Source organism: Bombyx mori, chromosome 24, assembly GCF_030269925.1.
Source record: "Bombyx mori chromosome 24, ASM3026992v2".
Taxonomy (NCBI): Eukaryota; Metazoa; Arthropoda; class Insecta; order Lepidoptera; family Bombycidae; genus Bombyx; species Bombyx mori.
In genome coordinates, this window is record NC_085130.1 from 16,740,609 (window position 1) to 16,761,773 (window position 21,165).

Genomic DNA, 21,165 nt, shown 5'->3' on the forward strand with positions numbered 1-21,165 from the left:
ACTTTTTTTTTTATTTACATTATCATTAGTCTCTCTCTCTCTTAGATAAAAGCGTCTCACATTTTCGTGCCACTATTATTATTATTATTATTATTATTTCGTTTCATCCGTAAAAACTTTACCGTCATGCGCGCAAAAAAGTTTCACTTTGAAAGTCGAAATTAATTGAAGGTATGAGTGGATGAAGGGGTTAAGTACCATTTTTAAGATTTTTGAGTTTTTACATTGAATGAAGGTGGTATGCGCCTATAAACCATATTAAACCTTAATGCCTATACTAATATTATAAAGCTGAAAAGTTTGTTTGTTTGAAAGCGTTAATCTCAGGAACTACTGTCCGATTTGATTGAAAATTCTTTGTGTCATTTATTGAGGAAGGCTATAGTCTATATAAAATCACGATAAAGACGATTCAAGTGGAGCACCAATAAATAATGTTTCAAAGTAGGGGTTTAAATATCCTCCTTAATATTATATAATTCAAAAATATTATCACTTTCTACGTAAATGAAGTGGGGGTTAAAATTTAGCGTTATTCAACGCGGACGGAGTCACGGGCAAAAGCTAATTAGACCTTAAAACTCCGGGTTTAAAGGCTTTGTTTAGAAATTACATGTGACGAAGGAGTTATATACGAAGAAAAAGTACAAGTAACAAAAATTTGGTTGCCCGTTTTCTAAAAATTAACCAAATTGTATCATCATATCCCCTTCATCCACTCATGTCCTCCTCAATTGTGTCAGTTCGACTTCATCATATTCACCTGATGTATCTGCTGAGGCTGCTGCTGTATCGTCTGTCGGTGTTGGTTGTCTTCGACCACGACTTGCTCCATAAAGGAACCTGTAATTAAAAAAAATGAAATTACAAAAAAAAAGTAATTTTAAAAACTATTTCTTAGTTGGATTTTTTATAAAACCGTATTTAACTATTATTATTTTTCATTTTTTAGTTGAATGTCAATTATTTCAATATATTTTTTTAATATCTATTGTCATTGGTCCTTATTAAGTATGCCAAATTTCAAGTTAATCCGACGTTTTGAAGGGGGTCAAAATCATGTTCAATGATACCGTTACATACATACATACATACGTCTGAAACCAATAATAACTTATTAAAAAGAACAATAATTTCATGACTACCGCGTGCATAATGCGGTCCACTAATGTTGTATTTATTAGAACCGATGTGGCTCTTTAAATTCCACTTCGATAAAGCGGCACGACACGAGAACCCTCTCATCGTGGCCGCCGGTAACTACATTCCCGATCCTGCGGACAGAATGGAAAGCAGTCGACGTCGCCCAAAACACGACATTTCGGATCCTTCCGATCCACTAACACTAACCGGTCACCGTTCTCGACGAGTAAATTAACTCTCAGACACAGCCCACTGAGTTTCTCGCCGGATCTTCTCAGTGGGTCGCGTTTCCGATCCGGTGGTAGATTCTGCGAAGCATGGCTCTTGCTAGGGTTCATGTTAGCATCGTCGTCAGGTTTGAGCCCCGTGAGCTCACCTACTAGCCACGGTTACGCTGAAATAGCCTCCCAAGGCTATATCAGCTTAGGTAGGAAAAAAAATATCTTTAAATTTGATAATTAAGGTTATGTTCCGATATGCACTTTTTTGTAAGCCAATTGTCCTTTTTTTTTGTATATAATGTTTCGCATTGTTTTTTTTTTGTGTACAATATCTCTTCCTCTCACACTGCGAGCATTATGTGACGTCAGCTTAGTATACTGCGAAGTTCCTTTATAGTTAACTACACTGCACAAGCACGAAAATCTATCAAATTCGTAATGCGAATGTATAGAGTCCACGTTACGAAAACTGATCATTACATTAGGGGGTAGTACTCGATAGCCAGACAGCCTTCGAGATTTACGTTACTCCATGTCAAAACAATTTTCATGCTGTCGATTCTATCTTCGATCTATACTTCTATACTAATATTATAAAGAGGAAAGATTTGTTTGTTTGTTTGTATTGAATATGCTCCGAAACTACTGAACCGATTTGTAAAATTCTTTCACTGTTTGGAAGCTACACTATTCCCGAGTGACATGGCCAAATTTTTTGAAAAAAATTAGGGATTCTTACTAAAACTCCAATAATGTAACCCAAGGTGTAAAAATATTACCTAAAATATTCTTTACACCACGTGCCCTGCTAAAACTATTGATGACAGAATAAAAAAAATGTACTACGACTTTGTAGAACACATTATTATTTACAAATTTATATATAGCATATTATTATGTCTAACCATTATAGTTATGCCGTAATAAGTGTTCCTTTATTTAAAAAAATAAAACAACGTCGTTGAAATTTTTGTTAAAGACCCGAGCGAAGCCGGAGTGGGCCGCTAGTGTGAGTATAAATTTTGAGTTTTGAGAACGTGACGATTTGATCGCGAAACGATAGTAAGTAAATTAATTCCTGCCGCTGAAATAAGTAGGTGAGCTCACGGGGCTCAAGCCTGACGACGCCTGACGACGTTAAAGATTTTCGTGCTTGCGCAGTGTAGTTAACTATAAAGGAACTTCGCAGTATACTAAGCTGACGTCACATAATGCTCGCAGTGTGAGAGGAAGAGATATTGTACACAAAAAAAAAACAATGCGAAACATTATATACAAAAAAAAAGGACAATTGGCTTACAAAAAAGTGCATATCGGAACATAACCTTAATTATCAAATTTAAAGATATTTTTTTTCCTACCTAAGCTGATATAGCCTTGAGAGGCTATTTCAGCGTAACCGTGGCTAGTAGGTGAGCTCACGGGGCTCAAACCTGACGACGATGCTAACACGAACCCTAGCAAGAGCCATGCTTCGAAGAATCTAGCACCGGATCGGAAACGCGACCCACTGAGAAGATCCGGCGAGAAACTTAGTGGGCTGTGTCCTATAATTTACTCGTGGAGCCCTTCGTCGCAAGCGACGGGTTCGACGAGGACGGTGATCGGTGCTTGAGGTACCTAAAAGCACCGTTAGTGGATCGGGAGAATCCGTAATGACGTGTTTAGGGCGACGTCGACTGTTTACCTTTCGGTCCACAGGATTGGATATGAAACCGGGAGTGTTTTGCTAACACTGGCCCTAGCAAGAGCAGCGAGGTGCTTCGCAGAATCTACCATCGGAAGCGGAAACACGACCCCTGAGAAGTTTTGGCCAGAAACTGAGTGCACCTCTTTATTATAATTAAGTTTTTAAGTTAATTGCAAAATTTATGAAACCACATTTGGATCACTGACTCTTCAGTGAATGTGGTAAAACAAAAATATTTAATGGTAAGTGGTCACCGTCTTAACCCATAGACATCGACGAGATCGACTCCGCTACACTATACATAGAAAACCGTGTGACTTATCGGTGGCGCGAGTTAATTTTTCTACTAGCGCCATCTGTTGACGGCCTATAACAAGCTAGCTTTTCAAATGTTAAAAAAATTCGTAATTTTCGTTGGCGCGATTTAATTTTTCTACTAGCGACATCTCTTGATCAGCTTCGGAAACTAAAAGTCTTTGTCTAACAGAGCCAATAAAAGTAGGTATTGTATTGTAGGTATTTTTTTTTGTTTACTAGTGGTACTTGGTGATTTCATACTAGTGTGACGCCACTCCCGCGACAGGATTTCCGTTATTAACAGGCAACGTCATCAATAAATCGAAAATACTAAAATAATTGAGTTTTAATGACAACCGACTGATTACCGTAGCGTCCTTTGAATGGCAATCCGTGAGTTGCTCTAACATATTGGAACGAAGTTCCTTATCGCGCGTTGTGAAAGGGGGCTAGACGAAAAAAAATCTTACGAAAAGTTGTCACGACACTTTTTAGATCCGTCATTCTGACCAATCAACGTGTAGGCGCTTATCGCGTGACATTGCTCGTATCCGATTGGTCCGCGTAATGAGTACAGTTTCTCGAGATAGCGTTTCAACAATAGTAATTTAGTTCATAGTATTGTTTTTTTCTTCTTCATAATGCCGTAATTTATTATTATAACTTAAAAAAAAAATTACAATTCCTTCACTAATTAATCGAAAGGAACTTCGTTCCATCCGGGTGTCCCTTGACACCTCTGAAGTTTTTATTTTAATCCAATTACGTAAAAAAAATCTTGAACTGAGTTAGACATTTTTAATTGTAGATTAGTGACGTTAATAAAAATGTTCAATGTTATCCTCCATGTTCATGGTAGGTTAAGTATATGGAGGGTAGAGGTAAAGAGAACCATCTCATATGGGAAAAGCTTGAAAAAGTGTCACACTTTCAGCACTAAATAACAGTTCAAAAATCCTCCAGAATGGCGCTAGCATAGGCACAGGGTGTGATATGAATTGAGCAGTTGTTAACTGATTGAAGTATGCCGAGTTAGGAAATTTAATATATTTAATGACTAGAGTAGTTATTGACAGTGTTATATACTAGACCTCACATGTTTACGTAGTCCAAACTAATTTCGTCAATATAACCTAAAATTATTGCTGTGATAAAACCTTGAGACATCGATTGCATTTTCTTATCAGCTTTAAATAAAATACTTTTTGTGATCTTGTAGTGCTTACAGTTCTTTCGTCCTTTTTTATTTCTCGTATCTTCTTATAATAACTTTCAGCGCCTTTTTTTAAATTTACCCGGTTGCTACTGTAGCGCCACTCTTATTTAAGAGATTTTAATGGACATTTTTATTTTAAGACATAGTTGTAGGTCACGTGGAAGGAAAGAGAAGTCGAGGAAGATTGCCAACCAGGTGGACGGACATTATCAAGGAGGCCACAAACACCAGCGTCCCGGGCGCCATTAAGCAGGCCGAATGCAGGCAGCATTGGAGGAACCTGCTGCAAAAACTGGACCAAGGTGGTCACGACCCTCAGTAATGAGGAAACGACAGAGAAGAAGAAGAATGGACACTTTTCATACACAGAGACGGTTCTCCTTACCTCTACCCTCCATAGTTAAGTAGTTTAATTGTTTAATTTTTATTGCATTATTTATAACATTGTGTATTAACTCAGCATATTTGTCTTGCTTAGTCGTGCGCAAATGGCTAATGTTGCAAGGCAGATTTTTCTTTTTTTACTTGTTGTTATTTTTTGTGTACTTTTTGACATCTACAACGCAAATGCCGCCACCCAACTTGAGATACGAGTTCTAAGGTCTCAGTATAGTTACAACGGCTGCCCCGCCCTTCAAACCGAAACGCATTACTGCTTCAGAAATAGCTGGGGTGGTGGTACCTACCCGCACGGACTCACAAGAGGTCCTACCGCCAGTAAGAACCTGTATTACCTGTATTATTTGTAGTGGTGGCCGTGTTGTTTTCACATCCAAACAAGCAGTGTTGTACGGTCCAGCGGGGTTCGAACGGTATATGAGTTTTGACCTGAAAATACAATACCATACTATATATTTTATGTGTTTTTTTATAATATCGAGAAGTGAGGTAGTATAAAAAAAAAAAACACACCGAGTTGGGGACTTTTTGGCGGGAACGCGAGGAGTGAAGTTGTGTGATTTGTTTTATTTTGTCTATTTAGTGTTTCTTCAGGTTTAAATGTGTAATAATGGCGGTTTATTAACTGTTTAGTATCTGTGAAAGTGCACAAATGTGGGAAAATGAAACAAAGCCGCTGGACGTAACTTCTCGGGATCCTCCAAAAAGTCCACTGAAAAAATCTTAGTAAATGACCACCATTTTATTGAGATTATATCTCATCCCATCATCTAATTTTCTATCATTTAATTTCATCCCAGTTGATTAATGTCTCAAATTAATCATTTTCATTTCATTTCACTCCATATTATCATTTTTCATAAAAATAAGAATATAAATTAAAATAAGACATGACTTAAAGGTTTTAGTTACCAGGTCATAAAATCACTTAAAAAAAAAAACACCGAGTTAGCCTAAATATACTGTCAACGACAAACTATTAAAATTAGACCAAAAGTCTCAACAAGAACCACCATGCATAAAAAAAGATTTTTTTCTTTATTTACTACCTGATCTTGTGACCTCCAGTGGTCATAGTAGATTCGCCGAGCGTGTAGGTGAGCTCACGGATTCAACCTGAGAGTTTCCTAACATTGGGCCTACCTGGAGCAGTGCTTCGCAGAATCTACCGCCGGATCGGAAACGCGACCCACTGAGAAGATCCGGCGAGAAACTCAGTAGGCTAGTGAAGCTACAGCAAGGGCTTATTTTTATAGGGTAGCGTTGGTTCCAGATCGCGGAGGGCCTCGACTATGTAATAACATAATATATTTTATAATATTATATGATGGGTTGTTCCATGGTGTTTTAATATGATGACGTCAGCGTCGCTGACGCCATTCTCTTCGTCATTGGCATTGTCTTCCATAGTGACGCGATATACGCGATATTTATCTTTTTAATTAAAGATGCGTTTTGTTTGGTATTATTAACATCAACAATTCGATATATTTAATTGAACTTCAATTATGTTTACTCCATGCAAATAGCTGAAGAAGTTTCTTTGTTATGATAAAAAAAAATATCCAAATTTCAAATGGCTCTCCTGTAAAGTTGCAAAAATGTAGCTTAAACCAAATAAGGCAGCGGCTTGGCTCTGCCCCTGACATTGCTGAAGTCCATGGGCGACGGTAACCACTCACCATCAGGTGGGCCGTATGCTCGTCTCCCTGCAAAGGCAATAAAAAATATAGCATTTCACCCCTCAATATATACTACATATATACGGTTGCGCCGGTAAGAGTAACGCTATCTATCGCCGAATAGTCGAACGAATATCGAAGGATATAATACGCTCTAGAACGCTCGAGAAGTACAACACCATCTATTGTCACATAGCGGAAACGCACATCGAAAATACTCGACTTGTGAGGAATGTTCTCGACAATTCTAGGGATGTCTTATCGACTATAAAAGCGTTGCAGAGATGGCACGCAGTCAGTCAGTAATCGGAACTACTCGAAGCGATACAGCGAACGGATCACCTGAAGCGAAGCGGGACAAGCGAATTGAGAGTTTTAAAGTGTTGAATAAATTTTTAATTTGTACTTCGGTATAATTTTTATTTATCCGTACCCCAGCGCGTAACAATATTAAAGATATCTGACGTTCGTTGTCTGTCTGTTTGTTTTCAGACCTGACATTCACTAGGTCGGTCCCATTAACGAATATCTACTGTATTTTTTTTAAACGCTTTCTTTGGGATTCGCTTCCAAAGTGGCATTTTTTTGTTGTTACTTGAAAAACTTTTTTTTTTATTGCCCCTGTAGGCAGACGAGCAAACGGCCCTCCTGATGGTGAGTGGTTACCGTCGCCCATGGACCTCAGCACTGCCAGGGACGGAACAAAGCCGTTGCGCACTGCTGAGCTATTCCTCGCGTGCTCACCTTGAGCTCCGTGGTGAGCATGAGGATGTGCCTGCAGGGAAGCCGGAACACCTTGCTGAATAGGCACGAGCACTCCTGGGTCGAGGTGCCGTACTTGCAGATGGCCGCGCTGCTGTGTCTTCTGGGAACAATTTTACATTTCAACACTGGACTGTGGGGGCGACATATTCACTTCAACTTTTTCACTGGTTATAGGACCTCTTGTGAGTCCGCGCGGGTAGGTAACACCACCCTGACTATTTTTACCGTGAAGCAGTAACTCATGTCTCAGGGTGGGCGGCGCATTTACGTTGTAGATGTCTATGGGCTCCGGTAACCACTTAATACCAGATCGACCGTGAGCTTGTCCACCCATCCAACCAATAAAAATAAACCTTGAGATATGAGTTCTAAGGTCTCAGTATAGTTACAACGGCTGCCCCACCCTTCAATCCGAAACGCATTACTGCTTACAAGAGGTCCTACCACCAGTAATTACACAAATTATAGTTTTGCGGGTTTGATTTTTAATAAACGATATTATTCCTTCACCGTGGGAGTCAATCGTGAACATTTAAGTACGTATTTCATTAGAAAAATTGAAGGCACGAGTGGATGAAGGGGATATGATGATACAATTTGTTAATTTTGAGAAAACGGGCAAACAATACTCTTGTTACTTGTACTTTTTCTTCGGACATAACTCCTTCATTGCATGCAATTTCAAAAAATAGCCTTTAAACCCCAGAGCTTTAAGGTCTAATATGGTTTATAGGCACACAACACTTTTATTCAATGTAAAAACGAAAAATCTGGAAACCGAATGCACCGGACGTCTTATCCTTTAGGCCGCGGCGACTTCAAATTAGATAACAGATAGCTTTACAAACATTATTTTTGCGCGGAATTTTTTTTTGCTTACTCAAATTCAAATTCATGAAAATTCAAATACACAGACATAACGCGGTACATACACAAAAATAACATTTTTTGTTTGTCTGTCTGTCAGCTTGTTCCGGCGCTAATCTCTGAAACGGCTGGACCGATTTTGACGAGACTTTCACTGATATAAGGAGTAACTTAGGCTACTTTTTTTAGACTAGCTTCGCCCCGCGACATCACCCCCGGTACCACAATAATCGCGGGTAACATCGCGGGACTCAGCTAGTCTCGAATAATTCCAAAGCACAGTCAGGTACCAGCTTATGATCGTTCGCGAATGAGTGAGAAGGACAGTGTACCTGCCGGCTCTGTCGTCCAGACAACTTTGAGCCAACTTCGTTTGGTGGCTCATCAGATTGTAAGCGTACTGAGTTATCGTATCAGTCGGAGATTGCTTCAAGGCTTCGGTGTCCTGCAAAAAAATAATAATAATATTAGAATCTGTTAATACTGTTACGCCGGTAAGAGTATCGCCGTCTATCGATGAATAGTCGAACGAATATCGAAGGATCTAGCAGCATCTAGAGCGCTCGAAAAGTACAACGCCATCTATTGTCAGATAGCGGAAACACAACACTCGACTCGTGTAGAACGTTCTCGATAATTCTAGAGATGTCGTAGCGACTATAAAAGCGTTGCAGTGATGTCACGAAGGCAGTTAATAATCGGATCTACTCGAAGCGAAACAGCGAACGGATCGCCTGAAGCGAATTAAGAATTTCGAATAGTTTTAATTTATACTTCAGTGGAAGTTATTTTTTTTTATTGTCTAGCTGGGTGGACGAGCTCACAGCCCACCTGGTGTTAAGTGGTTACTGGAGCCCATAGACATCTACAACGCAAATGCGCCACCCATCCAGAGATATAAGTTCTAAGGTCTCAAGTATAGTTACAACGGCTGCCCCATCCTTCAAACCGAAATGCATTACTGTTTCACGGTAGAAATACCCACGTGTACTCACAAGAGGTCCTACCACCAGTAATTACGCAAATTATAATTTTGCAGGTTTGATTTTTATTACACGATGTTATTCCTTCACCGCGGAAGTCAAACGAGAACATTTGTTAAGTACGTATTTCATTAGAAAAATTGGTACCCGCCTGCGGGATTCGAACACCGGTGCATCGCTACATACGAATGCACCGGACGTCTTATCTTTTAGGCCACGTCGGAAGATTTATATAATCTGAACCTCAGCGCGTAGCAGTATCAAAGAGAAGCATACCCTTAGCCGGCTGATAGCGAAATTTCTTCGGTCCTCTTCCAGTTGATTGGCAACACTGAAAAGTATCGGTATGAACTCGTCCGTTTGCATCTCGCTTCGGATCAGGCCATTCAGTTTCGTTGTCAGCCGTTCTAAGCCCTGGGAATTAAAGAAGGCACAATGTTAAATACGAAACACATTACTTATTACTAAACTAGCTGTACCCGTCCGCTTCGCTGGGCATTTAAAATTGATTATTGTTTCTCACCCCCACAAAGATTCTCATCATTAACACCCCCGCAACTGGTGTAGGGAGTCCAACACTCATATAAATATTAGCCTATCCATTAAGTACATGTATTTTCTACATGGATACCAAGTTTCAAGTCAATCGGATGGAGCATCCATAAAAACCACTGTAGATTTATATATAAGTATAGATATAGATGTACAGCTTATTTTGTTTTAGCCTGATTGTTTCTGCCGGGAAACGGTCATTTCGGGGAGGGGTTGGGAGAGGAGGTACGTCTCAACCGTCAAAGTATACAATTGAGACATCGACCTCATGTCTCAACGTCAGCAGAGGGCCTTTCACGTTATCCGTGGGCTAGAGTCACCGCTTCAAATTAGAAGAATCGTAAAATATAGGCAAAAATAATATACACAGACAAGCGGGCACTAGTGGTGGACTGTACAGTTGGTAACATTCTTTCCATTATTGACGTCATTCACGCAATGTTGCCAGACACGCAAATTCGTATAACATCACGAACCTCAGTTGCGGGATCGACCACTGTTTACGGATTATTAAAATCACGTAGTTATTAATATATATGTCGTGGTTAACGACTTTTAGTAATATTAAGACGTTGGTTTGACTATTATTTTAAATGATGAAATGTTGTTTTGATAAATATCACAAAATGTAGGGTAGACTCCGTAACGCCACAGTATAAAACGGCGGTACGTGGACAGAGTCGTGGCATTCCGTGTCAGACAGTCATTCAGTCCGTATCGGACGGTCCGTCCGTCTCAGTCAGTCGGTCTGTCGGTATGTGTAACGAAACTGTCGGTTTACCCTGTCATTGTGAAAGTTGTGTGTGTTGAGTTTCAATAATTATTATTCAAAAGGTTTTATTGACTTTTTATAAACCGAGTTCAACCAAATACGAGTGATGACGGACACTACCGCTTAGCTATCCCTGGCGCCGCGCCGACATATATCTACTGAAGACATAACATAACATAAGAAAGGTTATGTCTTTACTATTGATGACGTCAACAGGCGACTGCTCGCGCAACACATGACATGTCCCTCTGCAGCCTGATCATAGGACATGCTGGACCGTCTCCACATAATGTGGGATTAGGACAAGACGAACAAGAAGAAGAATCACGTAGTTATCGGCGAATCAAATCTGACGGTGTTTCGTCACGAGCGAACTTTGAAGCCGTCATATTAATAATAATAAGCAATTAAAACCTTAATTAAAACCAGTGTTACGGTTTAATATTTACTGAAGTAAATTCTATATGACATCGCGATTGACGCCATGTTGTTTTTAAAGACTATGAAGTCACCGTTGCTGACGTCATTTTCTACGTCATTGTCATTTGTCTTTTATTTTGTCTATTTAGTGTTTCTTGAGGTTTAAATGTGTAATAACGGTGGTTTATTAACTGTTTAGTTTCTGTGAATGTGCACAAATGTGAGGAAATGAAACAAAGCCGCTGGACGTAACTTCTCGGGATCCTCCACTGAAAAAGTGTCAGTAAATGACCACCATTTTACTGAAATTATATTTCATCTCATTTTATTTCATGCCGTGTTTCATATTAATCAACTTCATTTCATTTCATAATATCACTTTTATATAAATTTTTTTCATTCAAATTACAATAACTGACCTTGACCTAAAGGTCTTAGTTACCAGGTCGTAAAATCCCTTAAAAAAATGTCCACTATATATTTAGGGATGTCTCAATTTATTGTGAAAAGCGTATGTACAGGGTGATCATCATATAAAAAAAAGTTTTCATTAAAATTAAAATAAGACTTGACCTAAAGGTCTTAGTTACCAGGTCATAAAATCCCTCAAAAAAGAAAAATCACCTTGTGCAGGATATTAGTGTAGTTGTCGGCTTCGAGCCACGTGTCCAGCTTGGAGAGGGCGCCGGAAGGCCTGGACAAAGTGTCCCACAGTCGGGCGTTGATAGCATTATTGCTACCGGAGACAGTACCGCGTTTGAGGACCTGAAATCCATAATAATATTCGTCGTGAAAAAAAATTGAGGAGGATAAGTTGTGACTAAGAATCAGCAGAAACCCTTTTTTTCAAATCAAATAAAAAAAAATCTATACTATAATATTATAAGGAGGAAAGATTTGTTTGTTTGTTTGTATTGAATAGGCTCCGAAACTACTGAACCGATTTGAAAAATTCTTCCACTGTTTGGAAGCTACACTATTCCCGAGTGACATAGGCTGTTGTAAACTTTTTTCAAAAAAAATTGGGATCCTTATTAAAAACTCCCATAATGTAACCGAAGGTGTAAAAAAATTACATAAAATATAAAGTTCTTTACATCGCGTGCCCTGCTAAAACTATTGATGATAGAATAAAATTACGCCTTGGTAGAACACATTATTATTTACAGAAAGTGTCGCGACAGCATGTGTCTAACTATTATAGTTATGCCGCAATAAGTGTTCTTTTATTTCAAAAAAATAAAACAACGTCAAATATCGTTAAAATTTTTGTTAAAGACCCGAGCGGAGCCGGAGCGGACCGCTAGTTCAACATAAATGAAAGTACATACTTGTTGAACGTCACAAAGAAACCTACCGCCAATTCACAAAACCTAGCCTCCGTCCTGAGAAGAACTGGCAAGAAACTCAGCGGGCATGTCTTTTTTTTAAATATTAGATTTTTTAAAATATAAATTTTTACAATGAGTATTATAACGTAATAATTATTGTAATATTGAAATTCCCGGAGCGAGCAACTCATTCCCACTTTGTGCAATCTTTTCCTGTCTAAGCTGATAGCCTTGAGAGGCTATATCAGCGTAACTTTAACTAGTAGGTGAGCTCACGGGGCTCAAGCCTGACGACGTTGTTAACACGAACCCTAGCAAGAGCAGTGCTTCGCAGAATCTACCACCGGATCGGAAACGCGACCCACTGAGAAGATCCGGCGAGAAACTCAGTGGGCTGTGTTTGTGGGTTAATTTACTCGCCGAGTCCTTCGTCACAAGCGACGGGTTCGACGAGAACGATGACCGGTGCTTGTGGTACCTAAACGCACCGCTAGTGGATCGGAAGGATCCGATATGACGTGTTCGGGGCGACGTCGACTGCTTTCCATTCTGTCCGCAGGATCGGGAATGGGGCGATGCCAAGGGCGGGGCCAAGCCGCTGCTAGGGCTAGAGTTGGCAAATTCTCTCAGGTGAAGCCCGTGAGCTCCCTTACCCGTCCGCGCGTAGCTGGGATAGCAGCTTATGTTATCAGCAAATAGCAAGATAGCGATAGAATGGAAGTCGTCGTGGCCTAAAGGATAAGACGTCCGGTGCGTTCGTGTTGAGCGATGCACCGGTGTTCGAATCCCGCAGGCGGGTACCAATTTTTCTAATGAAATACGAACTCAAGAAATGTTCACGATTGACTTCCACGGTGAAGGAATAACATCGTGTAATAAAAATCAAACCCTCAAAATTATAATTTGCGTAATTACTGGTGGGAGGACCTCTTGTGAGTCCGCACGGGTAGGTACCACCACCCTACCTGTTTCTGCCGTGAAGCAGTAATGCGTTTCGGTTTGAAGGGCGGGGCAGCCGCTGTAACTTGAGACTTTAGAACTCATATCTCATGTAGTAATGTCTTTTTTATTTTATTTTTATTGCCTAGATGTGTGGATGAGCTCACAGCCCACCTGGTGTTAAGTGTTTCCTGGAGTCCATAGACATCTACAACGTAAATGCGCCACCTATCTTGAGATATAAGTTGTAAGGTCTCAGTATAGTTACAACGGCTACCCCACCCTTCAAACTGAAACGCATTACTGCTTCACGGTAGAAATAAAGCAGAGCGGTGGTACCTACCCGCGCGGACTCACAAGAGGTCCTACTACCATTAATTACGCAAATTATAATTTTGCGGGTTTGATTTTAGGCCACGACGGCTTCAAAATCCGGTAACCGCTTAACACCAGGTGGGCTGTGAGCTCGTCCACCCATCGTTAAAAAAAAATGGCGTCTGACGTCGCATCAGTCAGCGCGTGGGGCACACCTGTAGTTGTGCCGGCGTGTGGTCGCCCCGTAGCAGCGCCAGCGCGTACGTCTTGCAGCGCGCGGCCAGCTCGTGTTGAGGCGGCCCGTCGGCGGCGGCGGCGGCGCGCGCGAACGCCGCTGACGCCTGCCACACCGAGCACGTCACGTGAGCCGATGGAAACGCGCTCCGGGCCGCCTGGAACGTATACAGATCAATACGATAAATAATACTATTGAAAATAACGCAAAAAAAAAGTAAAGGGTAAAATAAGTAAACAATTAACTTTATGATTGCTTTAAAATGCACGGAGATAGCTTATTTTGATAGAAGGGTGAGTTTTTTTTTATGATGTCACCAACTTTTTTTATATAAAATATTTTATGCCCTGGTAACGAGACTTTTAAGCCATTTTTTTTTACTCTTTTTTTCGTACTATTCTTTTATGAGGATGAAATTAAATGAGACGAGATAAAAAAAAGGTCCAGTAAAATGATAGGTCCTTTACTGAAACTTTTTCATTGTTCTTATTGGAAGAGCCCGAGAAGCAACTCCAGTAACTTTGTTACAAATGCTAAAGAGTTAATACAACTATTACACATTCAACACCCGAACAAACACTACGTTAAAATAATTTTTTTTTTTTAAATGTTTAAAAAATTTACAATTCTTACTTCTCTCTTCAGGATCCCTCTAAAAAAGTGTGTGCAAATACTATCTAACAGATACTAGAGGTCCCGCAGTAGTCGAAATTCGACTATAATTAATTGGAATTGTAAGTTTGTACACTATTATGATTGTATTTTATACTTCTATAATCACAAATTTCGCCAAAACTACACTATAAAAAATATTAACAAAGACAAACAATATTTAATCTATTCTCAATTTGACAACAGACGTCAAGAACAAAAGTTTGACAATAAATAGAATTCATGCGTGTGTGCGTCAAATACATGGTATGTAGTGTGTGTAACGTTTTCTTTATTAATTTAATGTATCTTTTATGCATTATTTTTTAAAAATATTAGCATTGTGCACTTCTTCTCTATATTCTCTATAAGTGTGGAAAATTTCATACTCCTCCGTCCGCGCAATTTTCGTAAAAAAGGATACAAAGTTTTGCTTCACGTATTAATGTATAGATGTCTAGATAATAAAAAAATCAATTTTGAATTCACAATTTAAGTTCACACAGACTCCGCAGACTTCAAAAAGAAAATACATGCTCTTCTTTTAAAATTCAATATTGTGAACATATCTGAAATCACTCCGTCAAGTAACTTCCTAGCATTGCAAACATAAATACACAGAACCTATTTTTTTGTATATTTAAAAATGGAAAATGTATTTTTACTCAATAGATTTGAGGTTCATTTAAGTTTCAATTATTAGTTATTGCTTTGATGGTTAGACAAGCTCACAGCTCACCTGGTGTTAAGTGGTTATTGGAGCCCATTGACATCTACAACGTAAATGCCGCCACCCACCTTGAGATATGAGTTTCAAGGTCTCAGTATAGTTACAACGGCTGCCCCGCCCTTCAAACCGAAACGCATTACTGCTTCACGGCAGAAATGGACAGGGCGGTGGTACCTACCCGCGCGAACTCACAAGAAGTCCTACCACCAGTTATTACGCAAATTATAATTTTGCGGGTTTGATTTTTATTACACGAGATTTAACTACTAAAGTCAAATTAAACTACTGTTTAATTATAAGTTATCCGAATTAAATTTCAGGCATAGTCAGTTTACACCCTGTATATGAAAAACTATTATCTACATATTTTGTTTGGGCTGTTCTTAAAATCACAGATTCGCGTCTGGAAAAAACAGTGTGCTTAGTGCGAGTATTTTAACGTTCTCGATAGCGTAAAAGTTAATTCAAACTAGATGATGTTTTTTTTTTTTGATAACGCCATCTTGTTGTGTCTTCAAAGCGGTTAGTTGGCCTAAATTAAGAAAAATAGTATTATTTAATATTCGTCAATAAATGTCGGGAAGAGTTGATAGTGGAAACACGAATAAAACAACATTTTCTGAAAATAAATCGTAGCTAGATCGATTTATCGCCACCGAAATCACCTGTTTACTAAATTTTATGAAAATCGTTGGAGCCGTTTCCGAGATTCAGATTATATATATACTAATATACAAGAATTGCTCGTTTAAAGGTATAAGATAAGATTTGTATGGAGTTGGAACGTTTGCCCACGTTTGCCGCTAGGGGCGTTGTTCCAACTGCATACAAAATTGAGTTAACTTTTACGCTATCGAGAACGTTAAAAAACTCGCACTAAACACACTGATCAAATTTATTTGTATTTAGAATTGTTTTTTGTCTAACCACCCGCATTTTTGTGTATACTATAACATTGGCATATTTTCACTGGTGGTAGGACCTTTTGTGAGTCCGCACGGGTAGGTACCACCGCCCTGTCCATTTCTGCCGTGAAGCAGTAATGCGTTGCGGTTTGAAGGGCGGGGCAGTCGTTGTAACTAGTAGACCTCAGAACTTATATCTCAAGGTGGGTGGCGCATTTACGTTGTAGATGTCTATGGGCTTCAGTAACCCCTTAACACCAGATGGGCTGTGAGCTCGTCCACCCATCTAAGCTATAAAAAAAAAGAACAATTGCCTAAGGCGTTGGAGCAAAAAAGTTTGTATAGGAAAAATATCTACTATCATCGGATCAAAATTTTCAAAACTCAAAAAATGTTGTTTCACAGAGTGTTTGTTTACCTGTTGACATTTCGTTGGATCGCAAACGACGCATCTCACTTGTCTCCAGGCAGGATTACAAGATTTAAACGTCTCCAGCAGCCAAGTTAGATCGTCACCGATCAATGTTGATATTCCTGAAAACATAATTTTAAAATACTTATTAATCTTATCAACATCCTAACATAATTTTAAAATACTAATCAATCCTATCCTAGTTTTTTTTTTTTTTATAAACAATCACGCCACGTTAACTGGTCCCGTGATAAGTTCGTAAAGAACTTGTGTTACAGGTACCAGATAACGGAAATAAATGTAAGATTTTTATTATACACATACATATATTTAATATACATCCATAACCCTGGAAAAGACATTTATATTTATCATACAAATATCTTTCCTTGGCGGGATTCGAACCCGCGACCCCCTTGTGTAGTGACCATGTCACTTACCACTACACCAGACGGCCGAGTCCAGTATATTTATTACAGATATATTAGAATATAATTCACTGCAACAAGTAATAATAGAATTTCTTTCATTCATTTTTTTTATTGCTTAGTTGGGTGGACGAGCTCACAGCCCACCTGGTGTTAAGTAGTTACTGGAGACCATGGAAATCGTAACGTACAACGTCTTAGTATAGTTACAACGGCTGCCCCACCCTTCAAGCCGAAACGCATTACTGCTTCACGGCAGAAATAGGCAGTGCGGTGGTACCTACCCGTACGGACTCACAAGAGGTCCTACCACCGGTAATTACGCAAATTATAATTTTGTAGTTTGATTTTTATTACACGATGTTATTCCTTCACCGTGGAAGTCAATCGTGAACATTTCTTGAGTAGGTATTTCATTAGAAAAATTGGTACCCGCCTGCGGGATTCGAACACCGGTGCATCGCTACATACGAATGCACCGGACGTCTTATCCTTTACTTTACATTGTTTATAATTAGTAACATCACCATCTGACAAATTTCATTCTCATTTCACTTTTTTTTTCTTACATATTCCATCTACACTCGGATGTGTAGGCGAGTTTACGGGTTCAACTTGAGAGAATTTGCTAACATTAGCCCTCGCAAGAGCAGTGCTTTGCTGAATCTACTACCGGTACGGAATCGCGACCCAATGAGTAGATCCGACGATAAGTTCTGTGGGATGTGTCTAGACTTAAAGACTTTAAGAACTTAGAAGCACCAAAAGTGGATCCATTACCCCTTTACCTAGGTCGAATATGATCATTTCAAGAACCAGCCTCCCAGACAGAGAGATAGATTCCCCTCCAGACATAATAATATTTTCTAACCGAACAAAATATACTTCACAGCACATCCTACCCTGATTTAAATATGAACTTGTAGGGACCACAAATGTCCCCTTAGAAACTAACAATTGAGTCGACTATTATCAAAGCCGGCAATCTGACTTTTGGACAATGATTGGTAAATCAGAAAAACGAATTATTGACTTTGTATTCCATTGGCAATCACAAAACTCTTCTAAACGACATCTTAGATAAATAACAGGTTAAGTATTAACCTTTATTTAATGCAGGTTTCGAACCGTATTCTTTGAAGGAGACTATTATATTCAAATCAATCTGTATTGACATATCAATAACATTTTTTTGTCCAAATGCACAGATTGCCACCTTTGATAATAGACGACTCAATTATATTATGTATGTGTTAGCGGTAATTATATTGCAGGTATTGCACGTATTTTATTAATCCTTGCCCGAAATAGAGACTCAACAAACTTACCAGCGCTGACTATAACCGATTTCCCGTTACCATCTTCGGCTAAGAATAGTGTTACATTGTTCTTGACCGAAGCAGTGTTGCCATTACCAGTAGTCGGTATAGGACTGTTGAATTCTATGCCTGTAAATTGCGAAATAATTACAGATTAATATGATTATAGGATTTATGTTGTGTATATCTTATATATTTAAACGAGCAATTCTTGTATATAAATATATATATAATCTGAATCTCGGAAACGGCTCCCAACGATTTTCATAAAATTTATTATACAGGGGATTTCGGGGGCGATAAATCGATATGGCTACGATTTATTTTCAGAAAATGTTGTTTTATTCGTGTTTTCACTAATCAACTTAATTTATCGATAATTTTGATTTTTTCTTTAAATAACCAGTGCATATTTTTTTTATTATTCTGTCGGTAAGATCGAAAAATATTATTCATATTTTATCATTTTATCAATATGTAATTCGTATGTAATTCGTCTATACTAATATTATAAAGAGGAAAGATTTGTTTGTTTGTTTGTTTGTTTCGAATAGGCTCCGAAACTACTGGACCGATTTGAAAAATTCTTTTTCCATTAGAAGCCGACATTGTCCCTGATGAACATAGGCTACTTTTTAAAAAAAAAAAATTATTTTATTTTTTTGGTTTCATGTGTGTTTTAATGTTTCCGAAGCGAAGCGAGGGCGGGTCGCTAGTATTTAAATATAATTACTAAAAAACACAATTTATAAAAAAAAAGACCGAGCAATGCTCAGTCATTATCTACTTTATTATTATATGATTTATGATTTATTGTGGTTTTCATCAGTATGGCTTATGACAATGCGGATATCTCCTTAAGCAAAAATACCACAAAAATGTTTTTTTTTTATCAAACTTAGTAGATAATTTGTATAATAGTAGACATAGTCAAACTTGAACAACATTACACCAGTAAAATAAAAAAAATATCTAGTTTTTTTGAAGGTGAATCACTCACAGCCATGCAAAATCTAGTACAATGCTATGTTTAAGAAATTGAATATTTTTGTAATGATTTGGTGCGTGGGTCATATAGCAACACTTTATATATGCAGTTCAAGTCTGAGGTGTTCCTTATGGTAAGCTATCAAAATAGCAAAATGATAGTATTCAGTTGATATCTTCATTTATTAAAAGAGTGATGAATATATTATATAATGATATGGAATATTCTAAAAGTGGTTAAACAATAATAAAAGACTTAATTTAAAGCCTTTAATTTCCACAAATTACTTTACACGGTATTCTTGATTAATTCAATTCAATTATTTACCTGATTATTTAATTTTTAATTGGTTTTCTTTTAATATTAATTGATATGAGTCAACTATAAGAGATAGATAGAGAGACAGAAGTCAATATATCCTAATACATGTCTCACTCAGTCTCATGCGCGTGGATAATGCCCTCGCGCTCTTACCCATAGAGGTATTAAATATAATTTAGGGGATGATTGGCCCTTGGATCGGTCTGTCTTTTTGTAAGAAGTTTTAAAATAGTTGTCTGGTGGACATAGGTATATAAAAATCACTTTTCAGAATTTACGTGAAGTAGGTAATGATTTTATGTAGCTTGAGTACCTGATACCTGAAAATTGGCCGCCTAAGCAAGCTAGCAGGTAGGCATGCGTTCTTAGTACACTATACTAACACTACGCAATCAGCCACATTTCGTTCGTCAGAAAATACGTGACGTCTGGGGGCTCTGGGATCTTGAACTATAATACATTAGGTAATTGATTTACTAGGGCAGTATCAACTTTGGTTCTGGAGATTCAAGTGACATTCACGGTCACAAAAATAAAAAGGATGTCCTCTTCAGTAACAGTCAGACTGTCACATACAATTCTAGTAGTACACCATCTTACTATCACTCAAATGGAACATTGCCAATGTAAAGTTGTAAAGTAAAGTTAACAAAAAGTTTTTACTGGCAGTAATGCATTTCGGTCTGAAGGGTGGGGCAGCCGTTGTAACGATACTTGAGACCTTAGAACTTATATCTCAAGATGGGTAGCGCATTTACGTTGTAGATGTCTATGGGCTCCAGTAACCACTTAACACCAGGTGGGCTGTGAGCTCGTACATCCATCTAAGAAAAAGAAAAAAAAAATCTTTTTTTTTTACCTGTTTCTATGCAAAGGAACTGCGGCACTGAGTTGAATGCCAACTGCATTCCCGGAGTCGTCAGATATATGCACTGTATACAGCCGGATTGCGAATGAAGCAGTTTTACACCTGCATCTGTGGAACGTAAATTTTCAAATCTTAGAAAAATAGAATAGAATAGAAGTGGTTACTGGAGCCCATAAACATCTACAACGTAAATGCCGCCAACCATCTTGAGATATGAGTTCTAAGGTCTCAATATAGTTACCATGGCTGTCCCGCTCTTCAAACCGAAACGCATCACTGATTCATGGTCGAAATAGGCAGGATACTTACCATGCAGAGTCACAAGAGGTCCTACCTACCACCAGTGAGTCACACATAGCCAAAGGTATTTAATGCCTAGCACTACAGTAAAAACTACAAAACCTAATAATATTTTCATTATGTGCAAATTATAAAATAAAGGAATTGGGTCACAATTCCTTTATTCACAATTAAAAAATTTTTTTTATTTACAGACCTGATTGTTATATCCACAATTAAAATACTTTGTGAACGTGTCGTCAAATGGACTAATTAAAAAAGTAAAATAGACCTTATTACAACTGTTATCTAGAATATATGGTCAAAAACTTCAATTAATTTAATTTTTTTATATGAAATAAAAAAAAAACAACTATTTTTGACCGTATCCCCTATAATCCCATATAATAATATGTAAATTATCATTCCATATTCAC

At 38.3% G+C, this 21,165-nt stretch overlaps 1 protein-coding gene across 2 annotated transcripts in view; it reads right to left on the minus strand.

The window, feature by feature from the left end:
* The window catches only part of LOC101737485 (uncharacterized), a 35,758-nt gene that overhangs the window by 4,790 nt on the left and 9,803 nt on the right, over positions 1-21,165 (minus strand). Inside the window, exons 4-13 of one of the 2 annotated variants that reach the window (XM_012690632.4) lie at positions 20,441-20,557; positions 18,282-18,401; positions 16,532-16,647; positions 13,808-13,984; positions 11,632-11,772; positions 9,540-9,677; positions 8,613-8,725; positions 7,393-7,510; positions 5,302-5,395; positions 764-843 (exon numbers count right to left, since the gene is read on the minus strand). In XM_012690632.4, coding sequence (XP_012546086.2) covers positions 764-843; positions 5,302-5,395; positions 7,393-7,510; positions 8,613-8,725; positions 9,540-9,677; positions 11,632-11,772; positions 13,808-13,984; positions 16,532-16,647; positions 18,282-18,401; positions 20,441-20,557 — 1,214 coding nt within the window. Of the gene's footprint in view, positions 1-763; positions 844-5,301; positions 5,396-7,392; positions 7,514-8,612; positions 8,726-9,539; positions 9,678-11,631; positions 11,773-13,807; positions 13,985-16,531; positions 16,648-18,281; positions 18,402-20,440; positions 20,558-21,165 lie in introns of both variants that reach the window. The other variant, XM_004926452.5, reaches the window with a different exon arrangement.